The sequence below is a fragment of the Euprymna scolopes genome, chromosome 37 (assembly GCF_053919585.1).
Source record: "Euprymna scolopes isolate OS-2025 chromosome 37, ASM5391958v1, whole genome shotgun sequence".
Taxonomy (NCBI): Eukaryota; Metazoa; Mollusca; class Cephalopoda; order Sepiida; family Sepiolidae; genus Euprymna; species Euprymna scolopes.
This window is the reverse complement of record NC_136518.1, coordinates 2077391-2099189: the sequence shown is the minus strand read 5'-3', so window position 1 is coordinate 2099189 and position 21799 is coordinate 2077391. Positions and strand designations below refer to the sequence as shown.

The 21799-nt window shown below is 35.5% G+C and overlaps 1 protein-coding gene and 1 long non-coding RNA gene across 2 annotated transcripts in view; one reads left to right on the top strand and one right to left on the bottom strand.

Annotated features, from left to right (window-relative positions):
* The window catches only part of LOC145261033 (deacetylase EF_0837-like), a 480643-nt gene extending 474688 nt beyond the window's left edge, over positions 1-5955 (bottom strand). Inside the window, exon 1 of the mRNA XM_080119178.1 lies at positions 5837-5955. Coding sequence (XP_079975304.1) covers positions 5837-5876 — 40 coding nt within the window. The 5' untranslated portion in view covers positions 5877-5955. The remainder of the gene's footprint in view (positions 1-5836) is intronic.
* Positions 1-18743, top strand: part of LOC145261035 (uncharacterized) — an 89259-nt gene extending 70516 nt beyond the window's left edge. Inside the window, exon 2 of the long non-coding RNA XR_013864388.1 lies at positions 17696-18743. This is a non-coding gene — a long non-coding RNA (uncharacterized LOC145261035). The remainder of the gene's footprint in view (positions 1-17695) is intronic.
* Positions 18744-21799: the final 3056 nt, after the last annotated feature.

Here is a 21799-nt window from a genome sequence, read left to right as displayed (position 1 = left end):
AGGTAGGTTAACCAGTGAAATATAACGAGGTTCATACAAGAGTGCTCAATACAGAAGTAGAGCAGGTTACATTTGTCTTTACATAAGCAGTAGGTTGTTGCTACACAGTCATGAGCATGTTTCGGTCTACCAGTATTTACTAACTAGAGAAGTCATCAGACAACAACCCTTATTTTCGAAAACGGAATTAAAAATCTTTGTGTCATAAAAAACGTTGACTCCTTTGAATTCCGTTTTCGGAAATACGGGTTGTTGCCTTATGAGGTCTTTAGTTAGTAAATACTGGTAGACCGAAACATGCTCATGACTGTGCAGCAACAAACTACTGCTTATGTAAAGACATATATATATATATATATATATATATATAAAATAATAAACATATTTTGATTTGAAATTCAAACATTTCACGTCATAAATTTTTAATTCATTGAATGACTATATATATATATATATATATATATATATATATTTATATATATATATATATATATTCAAGCAAATCTGACTGAACACGATAGATTTGTTTTTTTTTCCGATTTTTTTCGGATATCTTTTCAATTCGCCGAACGGTTATTTTTATTTCAGCTGGCATGTTGTATATTATGGCGCCCAAAAGTTATTGTTCAGCTATATTCTTCTCAGCTGCTTTCTATCAGTACATTCAATCGTCGTTTGCATTTGGGGGGGGGGGGCTTGGTGTATTTATAACCAATAAAAAAAAAATTTTAATAAAAAAAACTATAAATATACCAAGCCTCAAAGAAAAAGAAAACGACAACAACAACAACAACAACAACAACAATGTCTCCTGGAGACCGACAGACAGACACATAACCTTTTATGAAGATAGCTCTTACGTCTTTTAAAGACGCCGAACCCTGGACATCATTCACGATCGATCCTGACATTGCAATACTCCATATACATATCAGAATAGGTAGAACATACCATACACGTACGTCCGAAAGCTAACTCTTGGCAGGTTGCACAAGTTTCATAGTGATATCAAATTTACAAGCTGTCCGTATTCGCTTGTTTATCGCTGGTAGGTTTTTGCCGTTTATGCAGCACGATGTCGACATCCTCCTACATACTGCGCCTGGTATCAACAAATGGTCACCCATTTGGTACTTACTAAGTTTAAAGTTGCTTAACTTCGATTATCTAAAAAGAAGCGGCGTTTCAACCTGATTATACCCTATATAGACTACCGTATGTCTGTCTATGAAGGCGCAGCTGCAGATTTGTGGTTTCGCGCGTCCTATTTTTTTTTTTTTTTTGTTTTTGTTTTTGTTTTAGTCGAGTGCTAACCGGAAGTAAATATGTTTCCGGTTTGATAACGGACGCGTATTGTTTTTTGACCTTGCGCTGGTGTGGCAAACAATGAGATTGTGGGGAAAATCCCAACTTACTAGGATGGCGCGTGTGTGTGTGTGCTCTGTAGGGTTCGGTCGCTTGACAATAAAAAAAAAAGAATAGGAAAGAAATGGCAGCTCGCAGTTGCTTTTATACCAAATGATCACAATCTCTGTGCAAATAAGACCATACTAGATGCATAAAAGCATCCGTGGACAGAACAGGAGGTTGAGTTGGAGTAAGGTGTGTTACGGAGGTGGACAAGACTGTTGAAGGTGATTAGAAAAACCGTGGGCGGGAGAGATAAAAAAAATGTTTCGTTTCGTTTCGTTTCATTTGGTTATTTTATACAGGGTGGTCAAAAAGTCAGGTAACATTTTAAAGAAAAACGATATTAGCGGGAGAGATAAAAAATGTTTCGTTTCGTTTCGTTTCATTTGGTTATTTTATAGAAGATGTTATCGTTTTTGTTCCCTGCCCTGCAGAACATGAATGAGTTTTGCAATGGGAGAGGGAAAAGTGCTACAGTATTAATGTTTGGTACATTTTAAGTTAGGAAACCAGCCAGGAAGTGGGGGGCGGAGAATAGAAAGAGAAAGGCGAAATGGGAAGAAGGAAAAAGGGAGAAAAGGTTGGTTTTTGTTTTTGGTTTTGCAGAAGTTTTGCAAAAGGAAGTAGAAAAACAAAAAGCATCAATGTTAGATGCATTTCGTCTCAGGAAGCCGATATCTTCAGACAACCTGATCTGCTAGCACCAGAAAATTTATTGAAATTGACTTTCAAACTGGGGAGATGTTTAATAGTAGTAGTAGTAGTAGTAGTAGTAGTAGTAGTAGTAGTAGTAGTTGTTGTTGTTCATCACCGTTCCCTACCTCCAACGCCAAACACGGTAACACCCACGTCAGTTGCCACCGCATTATATTTATTACTCTTTTTCGCCACAAACAAAACATGATTGGCACTTGGAACGTATGGGGCAACTATTTGGGATTTTATCTAACAGAAGACTGTGGGGAGTTGAGCAGATAGACGTCTGTTTACATAACATTTACACTTCAACAAGTTAGTGCAGTCAGGGCAAGAGGGAACGCGGGCGAATTGCCAAGTCTAGGTGTCCAATTAAAGAAACTATTAGAGCAGAAGGTTTTCTGGCATCTAGGGACCTCAACAGTGACGGGAAATGAGATGGGAAGACTAAGGAGGAGGAGGAGGAGGAGGAGGATGAGGAAGGGTGTGTATACTCTCCTACCCCGAGGAAGAAAATACAGAAATTAATTTATGGTGTACCTACTTGTTACTGAACGAAGATGTCATATTCCAAAAATTACGTAAATCGATCAAATATTTTTTAACTAAGAAAATCGACTAGACTGCATTAAACATAAGGCTGATTTTTTTTTTACCTCGACACTTCGATTTGAATTTTCTCCCTCTTATTAATTTCATCGGATTTCATCATAGCTGATGAAAACATTACGACTCGCTTAGTCGTAAAATTTGATTTTCTTGAATAAAAATACTCCTTGATCGAATTATGTGATTTTTGGAATACGAGATCGTCGTTCTGTAACGAATACATCATACCAATCTTTTCTTTTTTTTTTTGGGGGGGGGGGGTTAGGTATTTTCTTTACTTTTAATTGCCGCCATGAGTGCCAATCTGAATAAGCCTTTCTTTGTATAAGCTCTGTGATTTTTAAGCCTTTAAACAGGTGCTTATTCGAATTGGCACTTCTGGCAGCAATTAAACAAAATACAGAAAACTGTTTGATGCACGTACTTCAGAACGAAGATGTTATTTTCAAAAAAAAAAACACGTAAATCGATCAAGTACCTTTTTTTTTTAACTAAGACAATCAAAATTTACGATTTTTAGCGATTTTACTACCAAAATGTATTGAATATAAGGCTTATTTTTTACCTCGACACTTCGATTGTAGTTGTTTCCCCCTTATTTATTTCATCGGATTTCATCATGTCCAAGGAAAACACTACGACTCGCTTAGTCGTAAAATTTGATTTTCTATTTTGCCAGTATCATTGTAGGATTTAACAACCCTGGCTACAACATTCTTGGAACGTTTCACTTTCTCTGAAATCTTTCTAATTTTGTTTTATTTTACTTCAGTCAAAGTTCTCAGAAATCAAGGGACCCCCGTACCTGGGGCTAACACTTGAAGTCTATATGAGATACATAGATATTCGAATGTTCCATTAAAGTTCTTTATCCCTCAAGCACAGAGTTAGTAAAGAAATTGAGAACATAATTTTCCTCTCCCCAATTAACCATTTTTATATGTTGTAGTATATCTTTTATTTTGGTCTCATGGTCTTACTGGATTCCAGGACCAGAATTTATCTAGTCTGGTGGAGTATCCAGCTTTGTGCTATTACTTGAAGTAACATCACTTGGAGAAGGTGCACCATTCCACATAAATGCTAATGTGAGTTAGCCATAGTGAGGAGATCTTATTTGGGCAGCGAATACTTTGTGATTTGGAATATTTGGTCGGGGGTTACTTCTAGGGAAAAAGTATCCTCATGTCAGGTTGTTCTGACAAACCCCTGTACAGAGAGACCTTAGACAATTGAGGACAGTGTAATGGTGTGCTTTCCCTTGTGTAACTTCACAATAGCTTGTCTCACAGATTAATCAAGTTTTTGGTGTTTCGCCATGGTTCCGGCTGATGCAACGTTTACAAATGACTAAGTAAGACATTCTTTAGAGGAAATATAAAAATTTGAATATAGCATACTGTTCACATTGTTTTTCTTAATTTTGTCCCTTACTTTTGGACGTTCCTATTTTGAAAATAAATAAATAATTGTTATAATTCTTTTTCTATCCTTTGCAAATGATTCAAATTTTAGTATGTTATTATGGATGATAACGACTACCAGTTGTCAAAATTTCAGCTTTTCACGGTTGTTATCTCTAACAAATATTAAGTTTTAATTTTTTGTCTCTTAGTTTTGGACGCTACTATATATATATATATATATATATATATATATATATATATATATATATATATATATATATATATATGGGAAGTGGTAAACCAACTACAATTAACGTATTAAGCGATGCTCTTTGTATAAACAAATGGAGCTTAGGCGTGTGGACAATGTTTGATTATTGTTAATTCGCATGCCCGTCATAGCAGCAGTCGAATAGCGTAATGGTTAAAAGCACTGACTGTCGTCTAGGCGGTCGTCTCAAACCTGTATTGAGGTAGTTGCTTGTCTAGCCGCTCCGATTGTGCAGCTTTGCATCTACTTAAATATACAAATATACAAATATCAAACAAGTGAGTTAATGGAATATGCGATGAACGTTAATTAGATCAAAGAGAGGCGGGGTCCATCTTGCTTGCAGCCATTCGACTCGTTGTGTTGTCACCAAAAGACGAGCTTCGCATCCTAATGCCCGAAGCCATTCTGTCTATATATGTTAATGGGACGCGTCACGTATGTATTGCATGCGGGTACCAACATTAAATGTGAGCTGATGACATAATAATTTGACCCATATAATGCTGTGACTATATACTTATATATAAAAGGCACTTTGCGTGTGTGTGTGTGTGTGTGTGTGTGTGTGTGTGTGTGTGTGTGTGTGAGAGTTAGAGAGAGAGAGAGAGAGAGAGAGAGAGAGAGAGGAGAGAGAGAGAGAGCTCCCTATGTACTCCGAAACGATTGGGCCGATTTTTTATTAAATTTCACGCAATTGCACTTCATGTAACTGGGAGTGTTCTCAGAAAGGTTTAGTATTAGAATGCCTCAGATCAGTATCGAAAATCGATAATCAAAAAAAATCTGATTAAAGAAGGAACAGTCCGATTTTTAAAAAGTTAACAACCTTATACAAACTAACATCACACAAATTTATTAAAGGAAGTTTTATCACCGCACAAGCAAAAGGAATTTCTGTGTAAAATGTGCTGTAGATTAAGTCACTGCGAGGAGGTATGTGAGGTTTTTTTTTTTCGATGCACCCGATGGGTCACCGGTTAGAGCAGGCATTAAATAGATTTAATTGAAAAATGGTCGATTTCACCGATTTTATGACAATAAATTATGTAAAGTGTAAAATATTCATTGATCTTAATTCAGTCCCGGGCAACATAGGATATCTCTGCTAATATATATATATATATATATATATATATATATATATATATATATATATATATATGTGTGTGTGTGTGTGTGTGTGTGTGTGTGTGTGTGTGTGTGTGTGTTGGAGACAAGACGGTCTGCCGTGTGTTAGACGATCCCGTCCCCATGTATATAATGGTGGAATGGATGTATTTAATGGTAGAGGAATTGAAAAGACAAAAGGTCGCATAATGAAGACGAAAATACACCGTCAAATATCAACGAAACAAATGCAATTTATTTGCATAAATATACAGGAAAGAGTGATAGAAATGATAGGAAGAATAAGAGTTCATTGAGAGATGAGTAACGTTACTTGCGGTTGACTGGCTAGTCAGGACGCGGTGATGGCTCATGGCTCCACCGGAGCGGTGTTTGTCACATGTTGACTGTTTGAGCGTTCAGCAGAAAAGAGGGTGAAATATGAGAAACAGGAAGTGACGTAGGTAGGTCGCTCTTCTGAGTTAAAGGGCGACAATCGAGTTAGGCTGAGAGTGTTCAACTCCCACATATATATATATATATATATATATATATATATATATATATATATATATATATATATATATTGAGTCGCCCACTTAAAAGTAGATCCGATTCTCTCATTTTTCTCTTAACGACCAACTGACACCACAAGACAAAATGCAATTCTTTTTCCAACAAGATGGCGCTACATGCCACACATCTCACAGATCACCGACACGAGTTCTTGACATGTTTACGGAAGCGAGAAAAATAAGCAAATGGTTATGGCCACCACGTTCCTCATCATGTGATTTTTATCTTTGGTGGACTTTAAAACAAAAAAGTTTATGCAAATAATCCTCACAATCTAGACCAACTAAAGGAGAACATTGCCAACGCTATCAGGAGAATCGCCAGAGAAGATCTACAGGCAGTATTTGCAAACGTTGTTAAACGTGTCCAGAAATGCATAGATGTCAACGGGGCATTTCCAGTATCTTTTATAATATTACATGTAATTTAAACAATAAAAGAATGCCCCTCATCTCTACTACATTTTCTAGCTACTTCTAAGTGGGCCACCTTGTATATAGCCAGTTGTGTAAAAATTCGATGAACGTTAATTTTTAACAACAGCTCATATAAAACTATACAATAGGAGTTGAATGATTATTTTCATTTAGTTGAACTTGAAGACACCCATATTTTAGTCAGGTTCTTATTGAGCCGGCCCCTAAATAATTAAATTCTACCTAATCCCCACCATTAACAATTACTACACTGTAGTCTCAGTAAACATCGTAACAGGCTGCTTCAAATAAGGTGGGCTCTCTCTACCGTGCTAGAAAACTACTTACGCCCGAAAGAATCCTGTACCTCTATAAGGCCACCATTCGCCCATGTATGGAGTATTGTTGTCACATTTGTGCTGGTGCATCTGCTCCTGGACAGGGTTCAAAAGAGAGTCGCCAACCTGAAAGGTCCTGAACTGTAATCTAAGCTTCAGCCTCTGTCCCACCGACGAAATGTTGCATCCCTCTGCCTCTTCTACAAGTACTTTAATGGTGAATGCTCTGACGAACTGCAAGCACTTGTACACCCTCGACGTGACTACCCCAACATGTCAGTACAATTGCGGGAGCAGGAACCCGTAAGGGAATTCCAAAATCAAGCGATTCTGGGGAAGAAACTACTGGAGCAGAAGGTTCTCTTACATCTAGGGATCTGTACTGTGAAGGGGTGGGATTTAGCTGCTTGTCGGGTTTGTCGAGGGTGTTCACATCGAGGGAGTACAAGTGGTTGCAGTTCGTTGGAACATTGTCTGTTAAAGTACTTGTAGAACAGGCAGAGGGATGCTACAGAAAAGAATGTTACCGGGCAACGCCAGCTAGGCACATTAATTATTTCTGTGTTTTGTCGTGTTTGCAACTTATTTAAATTGATAACAATGAATAAAGGAGTGTAATTTTTAGGTACGTGCAAAATGAATGCCGAGGCTCAAAATGTATAAACATTTTGATCCCTCCCCTTACTTAAAAATTCACCAAAAATCAGGTTGGTTTGTTTGTTTGTTGGTTGGTTGGTTGGTTGGTTGGTTGGTTGGTTGGTTGGTTGTTTTTGATTTACGGCATATCAACCTTTTCAGGTTATTTAATGCCGAATTCAAAGATTTTGAAGAAAAATATTTTAATAGAATATATTTGTTGTTTTCAAGTCGGTTTCTATTTAACCCATAGTTGGGACCCTAACAGGTACTACCACTCCGGGTCAGAGTGACCTGGGAGCAATGGCAATTAAAGGGCGGCTCCACACTCCCCAAAGCCCACAAACTGGACCTCACCACTGGATATAGTTTAAGGTCATATCCAGGACCCAAATTAACAGGAAATTAACCAATTTTAATGAAATTCTCAGTAGTTATCAAATAATGACTACTGAATATAATAAACTAATTATTTTTACTTAAATCTTTGTGGAAATGTCTTATTTTGTTTAAACAAAAAAAGGATTACTCAAGTTATAGATTTCAGTAATACAAAAAAAATTAATGAATTTATTTTTGTTTTGTTTTTATGAAAATAAAGTATCGTAAATTTTAACAATTAAAATTAATTAATTTTTTCAGGAACATTACGAAAAAAGCCCCTAAAGTCCGTATTAATGAATTTGATATATCTCGAAGAAAAATGAATTTCTCGAACTACCGATATAATCATTGAATTAAGCATTATTTATTTGATATTTTCACACAAAAAAAAGTATAATTGCAAAAAATATTTCTACTTTTTTCTTTTTTTGAATTACAGGTTTCGCATAATTTTTATGTGTACGATTCTAATATTTTCTGAATGAATGTGAAACTTTCGACGTAACAAAATTTTTATATAATCTTGAAAAATAAAACTTTTCTTTTTAATTTAAAAGCAGGAACATAGAAAAGTAATTAAATTAAATAAATGGTAAAAATTAGACAAACGTTCACGATAGGAATGTACGGATGCACATCTGGGAGAAAAAAGAAAACCAGCACCCCCTACCCCCCTTTACCCATCTTACATCATTTTCAGACAGCTTTTCTTTTGACTGTTTGAGATTTTGGGCTTCCGTATAATTCATGTGGCGAGGACTTCGTTTTATTATATATTATATATTATATATTATATATAGTTTTATTATATATTATATATTATATATTATATATAGTTTTATTATATATTATATATTATATATTATATATAGTTTTATTATATATTATATATTATATTATTGCTTCTGGGAGCTAATTAAGCTATTTTTTGTACAAACAAGGTGTTTTTTTTTTATTTAATTCGGTATCTTAGGACTTTACTTTTTTCTTTTTTTCTTTTTAAATGGTGAATTTTTAAATAAAGGAGGGCTCAAAATGTTTATACATTTTGAGCCTCGGCATTCATTTTGCACGTACCTACAAATTACACTCCTTTATTCATTGTTATCAATTTAAATAAGTTGCAAACACGACAAAACACAGAAATAATTAATGTGCCTAGCCGGCGTTGCCCGGTAACATTCTTTTCTGTAGCATCCCTCTGCCTGTTCTACAAGTACTTTAACAGACAATGTTCCAACGAACTGCAAACACTTGTACTCCCTCGATGTGAACACCCTCGACAAACCCGACAAGCAGCTAAATCCCACCCCTTCACAGTACAGATCCCTAGATGTAAGAGAACCTTCTGCTCCAGTAGTTTCTTCCCCAGAATCGCTAGATTTTGGAATTCCCTTACGGTTTCCTGCTCCCCCAACTGTACTGACATGTTGGGGTAGTCACGTCGAGGGGGTACAAGTGCTTGCAGTTCGTCAGAGCATTCACCATTAAAGTACTTGTAGAAGAGGCAGAGGGATGCAACATTTCGTCGGTCGGACAGAGGCTGAAGCTTAGATTACAGTTCAGGACCTTTCAGGTTGGCGACTCTCTTTTGAACCCTGTCCAGGAGCAGATGCACCAGCACAAATGTGACAACAATACTCCATACATGGGCGAATGGTGGCCTTATAGAGGTACAGGATTCTTTCGGGCGTAAGTAGTTTTCTAGCACGGTAGAGAGAGCCCACCTTATTTGAAGCAGCCTGTTACGATGTTTACTGAGACTACAGTGTAGTAATTGTTAATGGTGGGGATTAGGTAGAATTTAATTATTTAGGGGCCGGCTCAATAAGAACCTGACTAAAATATGGGTGTCTTCAAGTTCAACTAAATTAAAAATAATCATTCAAATCCTATTGTATAGTTTTATATGAGCTGTTGTTAAAAATTAACGTTCATCGAATTTTTACACAACTGGCTATATACAAGGTGGCCCACTTAGAAGTAGCCAGAAAATGTAGTAGAGATGAGGGGCATTCTTTTATTGTTTAAATTACATGTAATATTATAAAAGATACTGGAAATGCCCCCGTTGACATCTATGCATTTCTGGGAACGTTTAACAACGTTTGCAGATACTGCCTGTAGATCTTCTCTGGCGATTCTCCTGATAGCGTTGGCAATGTTCTCCTTTAGTTGGTCTAAATTGTGAGGATTATTTTTTTTTATGTTTCTTAGGACTTTACTTTTTTCTTTTTTCTTAAAAGAGACACAGAAAACTAATGTTTATCTTTCAAAGGTTTTTTTTTTACGATGAAATTATTTAACTTCAAAATTTAGTTGAATAAACTCGCCGTAAAAACATTTTTCGGGTTTGTATTACTGTACACATAGATTCGAAAAAGTTGTCAAAAAACAAATATAGAACAAATAAATGTTATCAAAGGCAAGATAAGTTACTTTTCTACCTAACTGGATATATTTTTTGTGTTTTTATTCAGTGTAACATGTTTATTCAGCTCGAAAAACATGCAGTGTTTACCGATGTATTGGAAAATTCAAAATGGAGGCCGACTCTCTCCCGGAGAGGGTAAGTTTGGGAAAAGGTGTTATAAATAATAAACTAGACAAAATACTATTAAAAAACAACCGAATATATGTCAACTTATGTAACGGTAACATATATTGAGCGAATTTCTAACAGTATTTTGTCTAGTTTATTATTTATAAATACCTTTTCCCAAACGTACTCTCTCCGAGAGACAGTCGGCCTCCATTTTGAATTTTCCAATACATCGGTAAACACTGCATGTTTTTCGAGCCGAATAAACATGTTACATTAAATAAAAACACAAAAAATATATCCAGTTAGGTAGAAAAGTAACTTATCTTGCCTTTGATAACATTTATTTATTATATATTTGTTTTTTGACAACTTTTTCGAATCTATGTGTACAGTAATACAAACCCCATTTTTCATAACTTTTTTCACGTATATTTGTTTTTTATCTTTTGGAAATTAAGTTTAGTCTTTAATCTTTCAAATACAATCATAAAGTGGTCGGAAACCTACAAAAAAAATATGATAAATCGGCTTTCAAAACTATGCCCCCCCCCCATATTTATTCCACCGTTTCTGCAATTTTGAACGAACGGTGAGATCGTTCGAACTGTTGCATAAACAAGTCTAAAAATAGCCGATGTCCGACCGATCGGTCCGTTGCTGGCCGCATCTTCTTAAAGCCTCGACCTTCTACTGTGCCAGAACGTTGCCATGGTGACAAGCTTTTCTGTCCTTTATTCTTTTCTCTTTCTCATTATTTATTTATTTATTTATTTTGCGATATAATAGCGTCGCTCGCAATGCATTGTGGGATCAATGGCTGTACCTAATAGCAGATGTTGATAAAATACGAATATATATATATTAACGTCAGTTTTAAAACGATATTTTTTTAAATATGAAATTCTGAGTCTTAAACGCTCGTCTAGCGTTTCTTCTATGTTCGTTCATTTTGCATTAGTTTCAGATTTTTCTTTGTCGCCGAAAGAGATTATACCGATTTTCCACAGTATATTATTACTGTTTTCGGTGTATCGAAACCAATGGTACGACCTTGAAATATGTATATATAGTGTAATAATAAATATTGTATCTTCAGCTCTCACATCTACGATCGAGCACTTTACTGGATTTTTTTCATCACCCCTAGACACGCTATATATATATATATATATATATATATATATATATATATATATATATATATATATATATATATATATAAGGCCCCTATTTGGGTAGAGCACTGTCGTAAATAATTCTCACTTGCTACTTAATTGGCTGAAAAATGCGAAGGTCACGGTTTGTTTACAAACAGGCGGTTTGAACACTGTACAAGTAGCGGACGGATGTTTGTTTAAATAGACATTCGGACGAGTTATTGGCGGGCGTCGCTTCCGTGGTCGAGATTAGAGTTGCCGGCTGTCAACACGACAGTTCTAGGTTCGATCCTTGGCTTGGGAGAGATGCTAATCTAGCGGCACTAGTTGAGGTACAAAAAAACAGGACTATATGTCGATGACTACAAATATAGTATATATATATATATATATATATATATATATATATATATATATATATATATACTATATTAAACCAAACTAAATGTATTCGGGAGGGAAACCTCGTGAATTAAAACGAAGTTATTAAGAGTGCTCAATAAAAAAGATCAAAATATAATATTATTAATCATATAGACAAATATTACATAGTCGCTACACTGAACATGCTAATGTTTCGGACAATTGGTTGGCAAGAAACCAAAAGTCCTCGTCGACGTAATAGAGCTTATGTGCCACTGTAGGCGTCGGGTTCTCAAATAGAAGAAATAAAATATATATTATTTTATAAAAAATAAAAATTTAAATTTCAAAGGGAGAGGGTAGTAGGTTAAGTGACATTTTGGACTCCGAACATAGAAAGCGATAGGAAGGAAGGGAACGCCAAGACTTAATAGAGTAAAAAGGAGGAATAAAAAAAGGAAAAGAAAAGGAAAAAGAAACAAGAGAACAGAGAAATGGGAGGAGGAAAAAAAGGGTTAGCGTGATTATATTAATATAAGAAATGGGAATAGGCTGAACAAATTTGAAATCAACTATGAATAAGGTGTTGGGAAAGTAAGTCTAAAAAAATAGAAGTTTTGTCTACCGTAGAGAAAATATTAAGAGTGAAAGGGGTCGGCTCAAAAGGATAGTGGATAAAAATACATTAGCATATAGGTTTTCCAGTCTTGCACGCATATACACACAATGTTACATGCAAACATGTACGTATATATATATATGAATATATAAATTATATATATTGCGATTTTTTCCAAGGAACTCTGCCTTTTGGATGATTTTGGACCATTTGGAATTTACCCATTGGATTGGAAATTTTAAATTCGACCGTGTTTGGATTTTACCATTCTCGGATTTTTTACCCTTCACCGGACTATCCATTCATGTGAAATCTTTTTATCATTTTTCTTTTACCTCCTATTCCCCTTACCTCACCCTTTTTTTAACCAAGTAAGATCTGTGACTTACTTGTAGTTTCATTAAATACTTTTATATGCAAAATCCGATCCTGCATTTTTTCCTGCCCTCTGATGAGAAGGAGAGTATTTCTTCGAAACTCCGCGGATTAAGGACTATCCACTTATCTTGTGCTTCCTTTTTAAAATTAAATATGTTTTTAACTCTTTTTCAAGATGTCTTTTAACATGTTTTATTAATCATTTGTTTATATATGAATATATATATATATATATAATTATTTTTTTACTATAATAATTAAATACCTACAGACACTAGTGTTTCATCCTTTCGGGATTCTTCAGTGCAGGGTGTCACAATTACTACCAGTCGAACGATTCGAACCCCGCGACACGAGACATCTCTGGCTCGATTAGCGGAGGCCGTATCCATTCGGCTACCATTAATCGTGTGAAATAGCGTTGAATTTTAAACATTTTAATTTAAATGTTCATTACGTCAGACAGACAGTGATCAAATCGTTATACGACGATCTACGCATAAGAGCTAAATTGACCGACTTTTATTCAACAGAAAGTGCTCAACGATAAGAAACGTATTTCTTAAAGGGGCTGTCATAATTATTTTTTTACTATAATAATTAAATACCTACAGACACTAGTGTTTCATCCTTTCGGGATTCTTCAGTGCAGGGTGTCACAATTACTACCAGTCGAACGATTACTATAATAATTATTAAATACCTACAGACACTAGTGTGTCATCCTTTCGGGAATCTTCAGTGCAGGGTGTCACGATTAATACCAGTCGAACGATTCGAACCCCGCATCACGAGATGTCTCTGGCTCGACTAGCGAAGACCTAATCCATTCGGCTACCATTAACCACGTGAAATAACGTCGAATTTAAACATTTTTAATTTTTAAATGTTCATTTACGTCAGTCAGAAAGTGATCTAATCGTTATACGATGATCTATGCATAAGAGCTAAGTTGACCGACTTTCATTGAACTGAAAGTGCTCAACGATAAGAAACGAATTTATATATATATATATATATATATATATATATATATATATATATATATATATATATATATAAGGATAGTGGATAAAAATACATTAGCATATAGGTTTTCCAGTCTTGCACGCATATACACACAATGTTACACGCAAACATGAACGTATATATATATATATATGAATATATAAATTATATATATTGCGATTTTTTCCAAGGAACTCTGCCTTTTGGAGATGAGAGTCGGCTGAAGAGAGCCTGAGGCGGACATTAAGAGCAGTCCTCAACTACCGGGCTTGAAACCGTCGGTACCGACTACCGATGTAAATTCCTGTATATATTATACAAAAAAATATATTGCTCTTATTTCGAGAAAGGTTTTTCCCTAATAATAGAGCACTGTATTGGATTTCTTTTACTACAAAAAGTACAAGTATATATATATATATATATATATATATATATATATATATATATATATATATATATATATACTGCGTGTCAAATTATTAACGAGATAATAATTTTTTTACCAGTTTCAGAAACTTACCGGTAGTTTCGTATCAAAAGCTTCTGAAACGTTGGCGAGGCTGAGCTCTGCGCGTACTGTGAAATTTTCAATAAACAAGTTATGGGTATATTGTGTTTTTTTCTCAACCTCGTTAATAACTTGACACACTGAAAGCAACAGATATTCCTATCTTTTGCCATAGTTTCACTAATATTACTTTAAATGCTTTTATTTTCTTACTGGAGTAGTTGAATAGTATCGTAAGCACTTTCTCAAAATTTCATGGATTTTTATTAACTCGTTCCTTAAATATTTAAAAAAAATATAAACTCGTAAATAATTTGACACGCAGTATGTGTGTATGCGCGTGTGTGTGTGTGTGTGTGTGTGTGTGTGTGTGTGTAAAAACGAGAATTTATTTGTTTTTACATAAGCGGTAATATGTTGCTACACAGTCATGAGCATGTTTCGATCAGCTCGTTACCAATAACTACAAACCTCTTCGAGCGATACAGCTTATACATAAGCAAAGTTTGCAATCTTTGCTTTCGTATAAAAATCATGTGAAGTTAGTCTAGTGGTTATCGTATTTGACTAACAGTCTTGAGGTTTTGGTTTCGATCTCAGCTGGAGTCTTTTTTTTTTTTTTTTACTTACAATAAGTGAACTCTTAAGAATCCTTGCATGAACATGTCTTAGTTTCTTTCCGGTATTTCATGTTTTCGTTTTTTTTTTTAATTTAAAATTACGTTTACTACCTATGGCATTTTGTGGATAATAAATAAGAATTCTGCATCTATATATAACATTTATATGCGCATTTCACGACCAGGCAACGCCGGGCGGCCTGCTAATATATATATATATATATATATATATATATATATATATATATATATATATAGAGAGAGAGAGAGAGAGAGAGAGAGAGAGAGACAGACAGACAGACAGACAGACAGACAGATTGAAAGAAAGAAGAGAACGAGAGAAACTTACATAATATGAGAAAAAGAGAATTCAACGTAAACAGAATATCAGAAAGGTGCATTTCGTATTTGAAAACGAATTTATGCTTGAAAATAGATTTAACCTTCTATCCCGAATAAAAGCCACTGGAACCTTCGATCCAGAATCAATGTCACTATAGCCTTCGATCTGGGATCAAAGTCATTTAAGACATTGATCCAGGATCAAAGTCACTTGAGCATTCAATCTAGGATCAAAGTCACGTAAATCTTCGATCCGTAACTTGAGTTTTTGATCTGGAATCCAAATCATTTAAGATTCGATCTGGGATCAAAGTCACTTGAGTCTTCACTCTAGGATCAAAGTCACTTGAACCTACAATCCGGGATCAAAGTCTCTTGAGCCTTCAATCTGGGATCAAAATCTAGTTAGTATCTATACAATCCAGGATGAGATATTTTTCTTGATTGGGACAAAGTTTTACATTATTTTCCATCTAGAGTGCCTCTTTTCTGGGAGCGGGATATCTCTGTATGAAAATCCAGCTTGCATTTCAGTTTGCCCTCCTAAAGAATCAGGTGTCTTCTTAAGATCCCTTAAGCTTAAGCCTCACATTAATAAAATTACTTTAATAGTAAGCCCCTATATACATTGTCTTTTTTAAGTTGAATTGGCAGTAAAAACTGTATTTTGCTTGAAGTATTGCCAGTAAACCAATATGAGGGTATTTATGAAGGCTGATAGCAATGCAGAAAAACCGAAGTTGTTAAAGAGATTATGAACAAAACATACAATCGAAGACTGTGTTTCGGTTATTGTTGTGGACCGGAAGAGTCCGGAAGAAAGATGTATAGTGTGCCTTCAATAAGTTTCCAGACTTTTTTTCGAATAAGCACTTTTATTGATAGTACACACTTGAAACTCTAGCTCCCTTCGAAGTAATCTCCTCCAGCTGTAATGCACTTGTTGTTCCAACAACTTTTGGAAAGCCTCATGGAAATCATCTGGTGTTCCTAGCGTCTTTCATCTCCTGAATTGTCTTATAACAACAGCCTCTAAGGTTTTCCTTGAGCTTAGGGAAAAAGCAATAGTCACAAGGAGCAACGTTTGAAGAATAGGGAGGGTGAGAAACTGTCTTGATGCACATTTTGGTCAAATAGTCTGCGCCTTTTTTTTTTTTTTTACACAGTGATCACCAATTATCAAGGCCCGGAAGCCACTCAGGGATAAGGGTTATTGCAAGTACATTAAGTTAGTGAGGAGATTTGCTGAAGTGTTTACTTAAGGGGGCGGTTCATTAGGAATTTGTTAACATTGGACTTGAAGACATCCAAGTTGTAGTCCGGAGGGAAGCAGGCAGACGGAACAGAGTTCCACAGGCGTGCAGTTCTAAGAAAGAAGCTTTGTTCATGTAATCCGCGTTTTGATTTAAGCACAGATATAGAGTGGGGGAAATTTTTCACAGTGGATTCAGCTAGACGGGTGTTTTTCGTGAAAGATTGGCGAGGGGGGACCAGAGATTGGAGTTCAGACGAGCATCTGCCATGGAAATAACGATAAAACAAGGATAGGCTCGCAACGTCTCTTCTGTGGGAGAGAGGTTACAGGGTAGAGAAAAAGGTATCCCCCACTAAGCCACGAACTCTATTTTGTACTCTGTCAAGGCAGGATAGGCTGTTTTTAGCAGCTCCTGCTCAGATATGGCAACAGTATTCCATCCTTGGACGTACTTGGCTTTTATATAGATAGAGAATTGCATCAGTAGTGCCTGGGATAAAGCATCCTGCAAATCTTCCACATCTTCAGTTCCTCACAAATAATTGATTGTACAGTTCCCACACTGACATCAAACTGCAATTATTGTCTCTATATGTACACGAACGGTCCTATCCATGAAATTCTTTATTTGGCCAATCAACGCTGGTAATTTCCTTACTCGTTCCACAGCTTTCATCATCCCTTCTCCCAGCCTTCCTTGAATCTTTTATGCCATTCAAAAACTGATGCCCGATTCATGCAAGATGGGCCAAAAGCAGTCTGAAGCATTCCATACGTTTCTGTGGCATTTTTTCCGAGTGTAAAACAAAATTTTATTGCATTGTCCTTCTACAATGTCCTCATGTTCAGATTGCATTTATAAAATTCACCAGCTGTGACAATCCGGTTTTATTAGGATGTATTCCAATTCCTGCTATGGCTGTTCATTTGAACGTCAGATCCTAAAAATCGACCTCAGAGAAGCTGGGATTAATGTGGTTAAAAAATATTCATAACTTCCTTAATTTTTTATATTTTTATTTATTTATTTATTTATTTTTTTCAGATCAGGCAGAGAAACTCTTCCAAGGTAATCATGGGCTGTTACACTACCGAGGGGCGGATATTTATCGTAGAGTCGTGTTTTCGGTTGAATGAGTCAATATCAGAAACTCAAAGAGAATTTCGACGAAACTTCAACACAAGAAATTCCCCTACTCCCAATGCAATAAAAGCTATGGTGGCTCGATTCATAAATCTGGTAGACCCCGTACGGCAAGAAGTAATGAGAATCGTCAGAGATTAGCAGAGAGTGTGACCGAGGATCCATCCACATCTGTAAGAAGGAGATCAAGTCAAATTGGGGTCTCTCGATCATCTCGTCACAGAATGCTTCATGAAGAGGGCAAATTTCCATATAAAATTCAATTGGTGCAAGAGCTTCAGACAATGACAATGAAAAATGCCCCGCAGAGAGCACAAGAGTGTGAAAATGAAAATGGAGGACATTTGAGTAACCTCATTTTTCATAACTAAAATTAGATCTTGTGAAAAACATACCCTAGGTTAAATTGTGTAAATAAAATTAGAATAAGAAGATTATGAAATCTTACTATATCTTAAACAATCACGGAGAGACTCATCCACCCATATATGAAAATTGGTAAGCATAACTTAAATATTGAGGAAGTTAATCAAATTTAAAGTCCGTCAGCTTCTTTTGGGACAGCCTCGAGAGCTCTTTCGGCTATCATCTTTTCAGGAGAAAATCGATAGCAAGCGAAATTAAAGAGCACTAAAGGGAAATTCGGATGTGCTAAGAATTAAGAAAAAAATGATTAAAAGAAAGATTTTAATCTATATATATGACGTTTAAAAGCGACTAAAAATTGGCACAACGAGGGGACATATATCAATCAGTGAATCTATTATGCCCTTAACTCATCAGAAGAAAAAGAAATTCAAAATGGCTTAAGGCCATAATAGATTCAGTGATTGATATAATGATTAAGTGATTGATTTTGTCGCTACGAGACAGATATTGTCAAGAATTGTAAATGTAAACTGAATAAAAGAAATAAATTATAAGATGGTCAACATCATGAATTTTGGAATATAGTTTTTTGTTATTTATTTACTACATTGCTCTGTAATTACATTGAGCTTCTTAAATAAGGATTGATATATATTATAAGAAAATAAATTTCTACAGAAATATATATATATACGCACGCACGCACATACACATACACACACATACACACATACGAGGGGCGTGCAATAAGTAATGTCCCTGCCCCACTTCCCATAGCAGTAGAGCAACGAAACTTGGCACAGTTATTAGTCTTTCTCTGCATAGGAACCACCCAGAGTCATGCATTTCTCCCATCGTTTGATGCAGCTCTGGAGACCGTTTTTGTAGAACACTCCATGTTGGTCCTCCAACCACGACGTGACTTCAGAAATCAAGGCTTCATCATCTGAGAAACACTTTCCTTTCAAAAACAACTTCATGGCTGGGAAGAGGCGAAAGTCAGAGGGTGCAAGATCAGGAGAGTAGGGAATATGAGGAAGGATTTCATACCCACATGGTCGTGCTTCTGATCTGGCGACATGCGAGTTGTGGACGAGCGTTGTCCTGCAGGAGGAGGGTACCTTTGCTAATCTTGCCCCGCCTCTTGATTTTGATTTCATTTAAAATGAAGCATAATATGCTCCTGTAATTGTGGTACCCTTTGCCAGAAAATCTGTCATCACTACTCCGTCCTGGTCCCAGAAGACTGTGAGCATGACCTTGCAAGCGGAGGGCTGCACCCTTGCCTTCTTTGGAAGTGGTGAGTCCAAGTGCTTTCACTGCATTGACTGGGCTTTGGTCTCTGGATCATAGTGATGGACCCAGGTTTCATCCTGTGTAATCAATCTTTTGAAAAACTTTGACTCATCTTCTTGGCACATCTCTAAATTCATCGAGCACTCGACGCGTTCTCGCTTCTGGAATGGTGTGAGCAACCTGGGAATCCATCTGGCAGACACCTTATGCATATGCAAATGGTCATGAATGATAGTTTCCACAGACCCTGTACTAATCTTGACATCTTAGGCTATTTGGCGAATAGTAATGCGCCGATCTTCCAAAATGGCAGCCTCAACTTGACGGACAGATGCCTCATCAATGGCAGAAGGGGGGCGACCAGGTCTGGGAGCTGTTTCCACAGACTTCCGGCCATGTTTGAATTCACGATGCCAGCTTTTTACAAGGTCATGTGATGGGGCATTATCACCATAAGTTTCTTTAATTTCATCAAAAGTCTCCTGTGGTGTGTGTCCTTTCAAATACAAAAACCAAATCACTGCTCGACATTCAACAGGCTCCATTCCACACCTGACTCAGTTCAAACACCTGTAAAACAGAAACCACAAAAAGTTCAGAGCTGTAATTTGTCACATAACTCGCAGAGATATAAATCGTTGCACATGCAAAATTTCAGCTAGATCAGACAACTGGAAGTGGGTCAGCGGCATTACTTATTGCACGCCCCTCCTATATATATATATATATATATATATATATATATATATATATATATATACATTGTGTATATTTAGGCAGCATTTTCTCATTTAGACAAATGTTATTGAATAGCACGAAATTATTCTGTTTTACAATTTTCCTTTTTATCTTCTCCAATCTCCGAATAGTCCTGAAAAGGACCAATGTAGTTTACAAATTTAACTGCCCAATAGGAGAGTGTATTTCCAATATTAGTAGCTACGTTGGTTCAACAACTAACACGTCGCGAAGATTGACTCTCCACCTCTCTGACTCTAGCTCCATATCACAACATTTGAAGGGACATGGCTGCCACCATTCGGAATTTCGAAGAATTATGGTAGAAAATACAAGAGTATTGCAGAGTGAGAGAAATGTAAATAGGCTAAGAATACTCGAAGCATTGTACATTAAAACAAAGAAGCCTCAAATAAATAATATTAATTATGAGTGCAGCCGGAACTTTTTGAAATGTTTGGGATAAATGTTTGAAAATATATGTGTTTGTATATATAAATGTGTTTAATATATGTATAAAAAAGAAAAAGTCCGCCCACCTAACTTGTAACAAATTACCACGTGACTAGGAAATATATATATATATATATATATATATATATATATATATATATATATATATATATGTATATATATATAAGTAAATTAAAAAAACAATCTCTACATTTATTTCTACAATATGCCTGAGGATGATAGAAGTACTTCTGTCGAAAGCGCTCGCGATTATGGATCCAACATATACAATTTCGAGAAGAACACAAAAAGGACTATTCGGAGATTGGAGAAGATAAAAAGGAAAATTGTAAAACAGAATAATTCCGTGCTATTCAATAATATTTGGTCTAAATATATATATATATATATATATATATATATATATATATATATATATATATATATGCAAACAGTTAATAAAATATGTTAAAAAACACTTTGAAATGAGTTAAAAACATATTTAATCCGAAAAGGAAACACTAGATAAGTGGATAGTCCTTAATCCGCGGAGTTTCGAAGAAATACTTTCCTTCTCATCAGAAGGTAGGAATTAGCAAAATGCGGGATCGGATTTTGCATGCAGAAGTATTTGATGAAACAACAAGTAAGTCAAAGATCTTACTTGAAAAAAAAAAAGTGAAGCAGAGGGAATATGGTGAAGAAAAAGGTGATTACACATGAATTGATAGTCTGGTGGAAGATAAAAAAAAATCCAGTGACGGTAAAATCTAAATGTATAACTTCAAGAAAGTTAAAAGAATTTCCATTTGTACAAGTGTATATATATATATATATATATATATATATATATATATATATATACAAGTAGACAACACATCAATATATATATATATATATATATATATATATATATATATATATATATATATATATATATATATATATTGATGTGTTGTCTACTTGTAAGGCTCTGATCTTGCGAGCTCCTGGCAACTAATGGGTGTCGTTTATTGCTATTATTAGTCGATTTTCACACGTCAAATCACTGATTCTCAGCTGACAACTTGTCAATCGTTTGTTGTTGTTGATAACAAAACGCGACGATTCCCAGTTGGTCCAAAATGGCTCATCTACTTCGGTTGTTTT